Genomic DNA, 9,847 nt, shown 5'->3' with positions numbered 1-9,847 from the left:
TGTTCCAGCATTGTAACTGTTTTGCTTGGTTTTTTTTTTGTTTTTTTTGCCCTATCTCAGTCACCTCACCCTCCCTTATTAACTCCCTCAACCCACTTTACACCCTCGGGAAGGCCCGCACGGGGGGCCTTGCTCTCCCTCACCTTCTCCCCATTACGTTTTGATGACTTTTGGTATTACCTTACCGCTTGTCTAGGTGCATTTGGAACTTGGGTATGCCCCGTTGCAAGTGTCACATGCGTGCCAAAACTTACATTCGGGTATAGTGGCTCCTTCCTCCATCGCTCTTCACTTTATGAAGTGCCCGGCCTATCCATACTCCTGGGATCTGCAAATGACAACAGACTGGCACCAGTATCTGTCCTGTACATAGCTTGTTGTCCCGTATCCATCACGTCCCTAATCTGTCGCCCTGCTCTCTCCTCTCCCCTGAACGGACTATCACTCACCAACTCTGTCTGGGCTCTACTCCCCTGTCCCATCGCCCAGCTATCTCCCTGTTCGCCCTGCTTCCAAGCTGGCCAGCCTCCGAAGCCTCTCCTCCCACCATCCCCGTATTCCCCACCCACTCTCCCATACCCATGGTTTCCCCGTCGTTCCCACCCCCCGTCCTGTTCCAAACGCATGCGACCGCACTCACCGCACGCGTGCTCATGTCCAAAACCTCTGGCCTCTGTATCGCTCCTGCCGCTTGCTGCCACCGCGCCTCTGGCTCTCATCCGTCCTCGCCCCTCGCCGGAAAGAATTCTCCGCTCCGCCAACGAGACTGGCCTGCCTCCCCTGGTGCCGCTGGGGCTGGGAACCCATCTTCCTCCGACGCTCGGCCTCATCTTTAGGCCTCTCCCTCTGCTGGCGCCCTGATGCGCCTGTCCCCGCGCCTTGACTAATTTTCCGGCCTCCGCAGGGGCTGAGGGCTACTCGTCCTCCGCCCTTCCTTCTGCCTCTTCGACCTGCCCTTTGGGTTCAGCTCTACCTAGGACAGGGCTCATGTGTGGGCTCGGCCTGTCTTTCTGAGCTCCCATCATCACGGGGGAGCTGTGTTGGGAAAGCGGAACGCTCTCCGAGGGAAGGGCTGACACGGGGCGCTCCTCCAGTTCCGCTTTGGGCCCGCTCTCCCCGGAGCTAACTACCACTCGCTCCTGCTCCCTTTGGGGGGGGGGGGGGGGGGAAGGCTCGGGAGGGCTTTAGAGGATTCCTGACTGGCTGCCCTGCGACCCCTTTTAGTGCCTGCCCTTCCGTGACTCATCGGCAGGCTTTTCCATTCTCCACTCCTCCTCATATTTCAAGTTGCTAAAGTGCTACGTACACTATTACTATCCATGCTGCTGACCAGAAACGCAAAGTTCCCCACAAAGTTCTCCGCTCCTACCTCCCTGCTTCCTTCGCCAAACTGACCCGTTGCTCCCCTGATGTCACCCTACTCTATCCAATCCTCTCCCCTTGTTTGAATCTCCTGCACCTTCCACACCCTCCCCCTACCCTGCGCCCTCCTAACTTCCTGCCTCTCTACTTCTACTCTTCCCCTCCCCCTACTCTGGCTGCCAATCCTCGCGCGCTTTCCCCCTGTTACTGCCGCCATGCTGTAAACCAGCACGGCTTGCTTATATAGGTAACCAATTCCGTAACACCCCCCCCCCCCCCCCAGTGCAACCGATATAGAATAATAGGAGTCGAAGGAGTACACAAGTGGGACAGAATAATTGAGATGCAAAATAGGCTTGGTAAGCAGACAATGAGACAATTGAGAATAACATGGATTGAATAAGATGAGCATGGGATTGTGTTTGCATTGCTTACCGTTTGGCTTCTTGTGATTTTCAGTTGTTTTTGTCTGCACATTTCAGTTTATATTTTATGATCTCTTTGTTGTATATTTGGTGAGAGTCTATATGTGTTCTGCTTATGTGACTGAGGCTTTAGGTATTCTGCTAGCATGTAATTTCTGTGTAGGGATTTACAACAACCTGGCTTTAATTTGTTTTCCTAATAGGAGGTGTATTGGTGTTTAGGGCCTGATGTAATATTTGCAGTATGACTTTTTCATAGGTTGAGTGCTGGCAATTATGATATGGAAGGCTTACTATATTGGAATTGTAGTTCAGTTTATTCCTGGCTTTCTGTGGGCCAAGTCCACACCCAGTGTACTTTATCATAGGCCTAATACCATATGGGTTCCAGTAAATCACCTTGATTACTATGAGAAAGGTATTGTATTAAGTCTATTAAACTATTATCATTGAAAGTGTGGTTTGTTTGCACTGTATGCCTATGTAATATATATGTTGTAATATTTTTGCTTTAGAAGATTATAATTTGAATGTCTACTTTCGATATGCAATCTGTCTTTTTAGGATAGGGTGTAACCGTCTCTAAAAGTCAGAAAGGAGGCCCAGACAACTGATCCGTAAAGATAGACTTTTATTGCCAGCAAGATGCAGCTAAGACAATGGCTTAGTACAACTGCATGCCCCTCCCCCTCGGGAGCAGGCTCTTATACATTCTACAATTCTTATCTTTTACACATGCGTTCTGCGCGATGCTGAGCAAGCATATTCCAGCTGAGGATTTCAAGCAGGTGTAGCTTATAATCAGACTATTGTTTCGTCATTTAATTGACGGGATAGGTTAGACATTTTATAGCATCTATCGTATTAATACAATACAAATTATTATTTCAAAATGGAGGTGCGTTCCACTGAATGTCAGTACGTAACTACGTTACTACGTAATGCATGCCATTGCGTTCCAAATGTTAGTACATTCAATATGGCTGTGCGTTTCACTGCTGGCATAGTTAATCAGAAGTTTTCAGTTGTCTCATTCAACGGTCGTCCATAAAATTGAACTCCTTCATTCCCCCCTTTGATACTTCAACTTCCGTAGAAGGCGGAAGTATCACTTTCATCTGTGAGGTAGCTGAAAAGACAAACAATAATTAGTATTACATTCACTTGGTGTGGGCCCTAATATATTTGTTAGGTCGTTGGTTTCTTCACCGGGGTTGAGACGAGGGGTCCCTATTGGAACACCCCCCCCCCCCCTTTGTGGCCAGACTTGACCCTAACAAACATGGTGGCCCGTACGTATTAGTCACATTAATTGCATTAAAGGTTAGTGTCATAGCATTCAGAGTATTCATCTTCTGATTCATCTTCTGAGCCTGATGAGTCATATAAAGGGAATGATGAGATAGAAGCGTACTGGTTCATAATCATGATTTGGGCTGCTGCTCTACGATCAGCAATCTTCTCCATCATGGTAGGCAAATTCCTGAGTAGGAGAGGGAAACATAAAGGAAAGATAGCACAGGAGAGTAGGAAAAACATTAAGGGAAATAAAAGGTCCTTGAGTCCGGGAATAGATGAAATCCAAGAAGGCAGTGAGGCTGTCCAGTCAAGAGCCCCGGACCAGGTCTGCACAGGAACATGTGCTAGGCGTATCATACGATCAGTGATTTCTTCGATGACCTTGCTTTTATCATCGATCTGCAAGCAACAATTGGAAAGATTAAATTTCCCACACACACCACCCTCCTGAGCTAGGAGATAATCCAGGGCTAACCGGTTTTGGTATACAGCAGTGATTAGTTTTGTGTTTTGCTTGGCTAAAATATTAAGAGCCAGTGCAGAATCATTAGTAAGAAATTCAAGTACTGCTTGGAGTCTGATAATACGATTTATCATATAGACTGGTGTTCTGTATCCATATGAACCATCTTCTGCCCAGGTAGCTGGTCCATAATAGTCTATAATACGTTCTGGTGGCCACTCTTGATCAGACCAATCTCCAATTGCAACTGTAGATCCTCTTCGTCGTCTGTTTGGTTTCATGGGGCTGTAAACAGGTACACCTAGAGTTTCGCCTGCTGTAACTGGTAACAGGAAGAAACTAGGGCGTATTGTTGCTAAGAAACATGTGCCATACCACTTAGAAGGTAATTGTTCATAAGCTCGTCGTCTGCATACAAAATAATATCCATCAGGGGCTGTGAATTGGGTCGAAGATTTCCCAACCGCTTTCCAGGTGGCATTCAGACAAGGTTCAGTCCAAAATGTAGCGGGTATAGTCTGATTCTCCGTTTGCCACCATGTATAATTGTTTGGTGTGATGGTAAGGACTCCTGTGCATGGTGAATTTCCAATTGGTACAGTATACAATTTGGAGAATTGTCGGGATATGCATTGTCTTCCAATGACATCAGTCTGGAGAGCCCATTCATAAGGATTGTTCTTTCGGTTATATGTTGTAGTGGTATTCATAGCGTCTAGGTCAGACTGGAAGATTTCTTTAGCTTCCCATGGCCATTGTTCCCCAATGTTTGTACCACCACAGATGAAGCAATTTTTCACCTCTAAAGATAAGGCGATATTCTCGGCTAGATTGACAAACATGTTCTTTGCTTGATGAGAAATGGCATGCTTCTTGAGTTCCTCGTCGAGTTGAGAGATTTCGTCAAAGAATGATTGGTATCCAACTACAGTGGTTTGGTGGATAATTGGGCGTGGTTTATCTCGTCGCTGGGTGATGGTAATATATGTCATGGGATCTCCTCCTGTTCCGTCAATTCCAAACCCCCAAGAATCCTGCCAAGGAGATCCTTCAGCCCTGATTGGCCATTCCAAAGTGACAATATTTCCAGTTCCTTTCTTTAGCCTGCCCACTCCTGGACAGCCTGAGTACCCTCCTCCAGTGTAGTCACACACCAGGTTCCATCCAGAAAGTTTTCTATCTCCGGCACATGGTAGCCAATTGGAGGGGTTATTGGCTCGATCATATGGACAAAGATACTTGTGGTTGAATGTGGACCGACCGCTGCTATTGGTCGGTCTCAGTGACATGGAGAGGGCAAAGGGCCGTCGGCGCCATTTTGTTTACTGGCAGCCGACGGCCCACGCCCAGGAGATCGTTCCTGGACCCCCGCTGGACCACCAGGGACGTTTGGCAGGTCTTGGGGGGGTCAGGAGGGTGGGGGGTTGTAGTAAATTAAGTCGGCAGGTCTTGGGGGGGTCAGGAGGGTGGGGGGTTGTAGTAAATTAAGTCGGCAGGTCTTGGGGGGGGTCAGGAGGGTGGGGGGTTGTAGTAAATTAAGTCGGCAGGTCTTGGGGGGGTCAGGAGGGTGGGGGGTTGTAGTAAATTAAGTCGGCAGGTCTTGGGGGCGTCAGGAGGGTGGGGGGTTGCAGTAAATTAAGTCGGTAAGTCTTGGGGGGGTCAGGAGGGTGGGGGGTTGCAGTAAATTAAGTCGGCAGGTCTTGGGGGGGTCAGGAGGGTGGGGGGTTGTAGTAAATTAAGTCGGCAGGTCTTGGGGGGGTCAGGAGGGTGGGGGTTGTTAATTTAAAGGGTTGGGATGGTGTTTTTTTTGGGGGGGAGGGGTTCCCAGAGAAAGAAAAGTTTTCTGATCTGGGGAGTGGACCGAAATGGCCCTCCCCAGACCCGAAAACAAAATGGGGAGAAAAAAAAAAAACTATGCACTCCCCTAATTTGCTCCATAAGACGCCCAGACGCAGAGCCGGCTTAGCACAAATTTTTTTTTTTTTATTTTCCCCTCTGAATCCTAGGTGCGTCTTATAGTCAGGTGTGTCTTATGGAGCGAAAAATACGGTATGTCACAGTTCCGCCTTTCGTGGTCTTTTTTCAGGGGTCCCCAACCACCGGTCCGAGGACCGGGACCGGGCCGTGGGAGTTTTTTGCCGGTCCGCGGCGCACGCTCCCGGTCTCTCCCGCTGCCGTTGCCGCTGGGCTGTCAGTACATTCAAGCCCAGTGGTAACGGCAGCGGTGTTAGAAGTTGTGGCACCCGTGGCTGGCCTTTTCTTCTTCCCGCGCCTGCACCCCCCCTCCCGTGACCCGGAACAGGAAGTGATACACGGAGCGGTGCGCGGGAAGGAGAAAGAGCCGTGCCGCGTCGGCTGCAGCATCGGTCCCCGAGCAATTGAAGCAGCCGGTAATCGAGAAAGGAGTCAGCAGCATGAGCCTCCTGTGGCCGATGGGATTCTTCTTTCTTGGCCTGCGGGGGCTGCTGCAGCTCCCATTTGTGCTCGGGGGGGGGGGGGGGGGGAAGAGGAAGTGAGTAAGAGAGAGTGAGAAGCAGCCAGCCAGCCTGTGTGTGATTGACTGGTCAGAGAGCTGATGTGTGGTGTGTGTATGTGAGAGACAATGAAAGTGATTGCTCAGGGAGATGACTGATGTGTATGTGAGAGTGTGAGACATTAGTCAGGGAGGTGACTGATGTGTGTGTGTGTGTGAGAGAGAAAAAGCATGGAAGTGAGAAGTCTGGGTATGTGGGAAAGCATGAGCGAAGGAAGCCTGGAGTTGTGGGAGTGAGAAACCTGGGTGAGTGTGCATGCATGAGAGAGAGAGACTGCTTGGTAAGGTGACTGTGTGTGTGAGAGAAAAAGACTGGTGTGTGTGAATGTGAGAGAATGTGATTCAGGGAATGAGAAGCCTGTGCACGTGGAGAGTGAGCATGGAAATGAGAGAGACTGGTGTGTGTGTAACAGAGAGAAAGTGATTATGGGAATGAGAAGCCTGTGCATGTGAAGAGAGTGAGCATGAGAGTGAGAAACCTGGGTGTGTGTGAGACACAGCATGGGAGGGAGAAGCCTGTATATCTGAAAGAGAACTTGGGAGTGGGAAGTCTGTGTGTGTGTGTATGCATGAGTGAGATCAGGTGACTGGTGTGTGTGTGTGTGAGAGAGAGAAATAAAGTGATTATGGGAATGAGAAGCCTGTGCATGTGAAGAGTGAGCATGGGAGTGAGAAACCTGGGTATGAGACACATCATGGGAGGGAGAAGCCTGTATATCTGAAAGAGAACATGGGAGTGAGAGACTGGTGTGTGTGTGAGAGAGAGAAAGAAAGTGATTATGGGAATGAGAAGCCTGTGCATGTGGAGAGAACAAGCATGGGAGTGAGAGACTGGTGAGTGAGTGTGTGTGTGTGAGAGAGAGAGAGAGAGACAGAGAAAGTGATTATGAGAGTGAGAAGACCATATATGTAAGTAGAACACGGGAGTGGGAAGCCTGTGTGTGTGTGTGTGTGTGTATGGCATGAGAGAAACTGTTCAGGAAGGTGACTGGTGTGTGTGTGCCAAAGACTGTTTGGGAGATGATTGGTGTGTGAGAGACAGAAACTGGTCATGGGGGCATGACTAGTATGGTGTGTGTGTGAGAGACATGGGCACTAAGGAAGAGGACCATAAGTATAGAGCTTAGCTTCTACTGCTGCTTCTGGTGTGTGCCACGGCCTGCAGGGAAGGGGAGTAGGAGAGCTGCTGGAGGGGGTCAGTAAAGGTGGCTTTAAGTTTATTTTTCTTGACTGCCATTTTAGTATAAACAATTTTTATTGCGTTTTAGACAGAGAAAAACAAGAACAGGCCCATCAGACAGAGGTACACTGCAGTGTCTGACAGGCAGTAAAACTAAGAAAACGCAGTTACATGCCCCAACAGGAATAAGAACCATAGCTCCCCCTCCCCCCCCCACAAGCATCCCCAACAGTCATACTGTGATGCAAAAGGAAAACATAATGACCCATAATATCGTAGTTCAGAACAGTAGCCTTCAATCATTCAAAATCAAGCTGCGTGCTCGATGTGGTAATTCTTGAATATACGGCTCCCAGATGGTCAAGAATTGACTGCCATTTTAATTGTGTGATGTCTGCTTTTTTGAAATATTTTATTGGTGTTTGGAGAATGTTTAATAGTTTTTATGAGTTTTTAATTGTTGGATGTTATTCTGTTCATAGCTGTTTTGAAACATTTATTCTGCTTATTAGTATAGTTTTACAATTATTTCTGTGTGGGGATCTATAGTGCTTGCTAGTTCTGTTTTCCTAATAAGAGGTGTATTGGTTTTTAGGACCTGATTTAATATTTGTAGTGTTGCCTTTTCATAGATAGGGTTGCTCCTGTTTGAGTGTATTCCATAATACAGGTGTAACTGTGTGCGGATTAGTTTATGTGCATTACTACAGATCCTGGGAGTATGTTAGGTCGGTTCTGTGTCTGTTACCGAGATGAGATATTTTGCTAGCATGTAAGCGTTTGTATCGGTCTTATTTGTTGTGTTTTCTCAGAGGACATGATTGGTGGTAAACTGCTGTCTTTTCATAAGTAGGGCTATTGAGAACTGAGTTAATTATATTACTCCGGCCCTCTAAAACCATCCCAATTTCTCATGCGGCCCCATGGGAAAATTAATTGCCTACCTCTGCTCTAGGGCATCAATACCATTGTATCAGCCCTAAGAGAGAGTGTGTCTCACACATAGACTCCCATCATTCACCAACCTCTCACACTCCTAGGGGGCAGATCCTGGAGAAGGGTGGAAGGCAGGCATTAGGGAATGAAGTTCTATTTCTTGCTCCAGGAGGAGGGGCAGCCAACCACCCCATTAAACATTTCTGTGGTGCCCCCTAATGCAGCAGCCAAAGACTGAGAACAAAATACAATAACTGGCCCAAAAACTGAGTGGTTAGAGCAGTGGGCTGCAAACAAGGGAAGCCAAAGTTCAAATCCTATTCCCATTCCTTGTGACCTTGGGCAAGTCACTTCACCTCCATTGCCTTTCCCCTGCCCTGGCCCTCTGGGCGGGGGAGGCACCATTTCATCCTTTCCCTCAGGCAGCAGATGGCCTTGATCCGCCCCTCTCTATCTCATTCACAGTTCTAAAAGCTCCATTTTATTAAAAAAAGAGTCACCAGATCTAGCTTCGAAATCACTAAACTGGCAAGACCTGGCCCCGCCAACTGCTGTTCCTGCTCGTAAATTTCACTTTCATGCTAATCCGAACTTTTTCTGCGCGCCCTCCTCACACACACTGCACTGCCACCGCCTCTTGGCGGGGTTTGTTTGTTACAGAAACTGGATTTTACGTCATTGTCGCTCGGTCGATTTTTAACTCTCCACTTGGGCTGTTCTTCCAAGCCTCAGCTTCGCGTACGCATGCTCAGGGCGCGCCATTTCATGACGTGAGGTGACGGTGGCGGGGGAGAGAAGTGGGTTCGGATTTTTGGCGGTTGCGGCCGTGTTCTCGGCGAGAGCGCGGATGAGAGGCGCGAGCCGGGTGCGGTGTTCTAATTGATTCGTCCCGGCGCGCGAGGGACGTGAGCGCGGCTGCGTTTGGCAGTTTCCTGGGATGGCGTCCACGGCTTTCCATGCTCGGGTCGACTAGTCGCCAACAGCTGCCGGAGGAGGTGGCGGCAGGATGAGCGGGATGGCGGCGGCCGCAGCCGCTTTCCAGCCGTGGCACAAGGATCATCTCTGGCTGTACTTACAGGCGCTGGGTTTCGAAGCCGGGGCCGTCGCCGCTGCCGCTGGCAAGCTTGTCACCCACATTACGCTGGGAGTGTGAGTGAGAGCCGTCGACACACACAATTTTTCTCTTTCACCATTAGAAACGTTACCAAATTATTGTTTAATAATGTAGTGCAAAGTTGTCTTGCTCCTGGATTCCCCAGGTTTGGATAGGGTACGGTTTTGTTGAACTAGTGTCGAAAAATTATCTCGGCAGGTTTTGATACCACATTGGTCCAGTTCTCCCCTTGGTTTATGGTCTAGAAAGCGTATGTTTTACTTCTGCAACTTTGTAGTTAATAATGGGACAAGTCGGCATGGCGTGTGGGATGAGGGTACCGGGAGTTGTTTTGAGGGCCATTTGCAGCTCGGTTATGGGAAGGAGTTCGTTCAGTTGAAATGTTGCATTGCAACTTTAACAGTACAATGGGGGGGGGATGCCTATTAAAAGCTTCTTAAAACGAGAGCCCTACGCGTTTATAGGGTTGTTGATCACACTAGCCTGGCTTATATCAGGAGAGTATAGTTGCACATAAGCTGTGTATTGTCAGTAT

The 9,847-nt window shown here is 48.6% G+C and overlaps 1 protein-coding gene across 1 annotated transcript in view; it reads left to right on the top strand.

Moving 5' to 3' along the window:
• The first annotated feature begins 8,935 nt into the window (after positions 1 to 8,935).
• HAUS6 (HAUS augmin like complex subunit 6) overlaps positions 8,936 to 9,847 on the top strand; it is a 345,826-nt gene continuing 344,914 nt past the window's right edge. The window contains exon 1 of the mRNA XM_029608783.1: positions 8,936 to 9,347. Within this exon, the coding sequence (XP_029464643.1) occupies positions 9,205 to 9,347 (143 nt within the window). The 5' untranslated portion in view covers positions 8,936 to 9,204. The remainder of the gene's footprint in view (positions 9,348 to 9,847) is intronic.

This window comes from Rhinatrema bivittatum, chromosome 1, assembly GCF_901001135.1.
Source record: "Rhinatrema bivittatum chromosome 1, aRhiBiv1.1, whole genome shotgun sequence".
NCBI classification, from domain to species: Eukaryota; Metazoa; Chordata; class Amphibia; order Gymnophiona; family Rhinatrematidae; genus Rhinatrema; species Rhinatrema bivittatum.
This window is presented reverse-complemented; position numbering and strand designations above follow the sequence as displayed.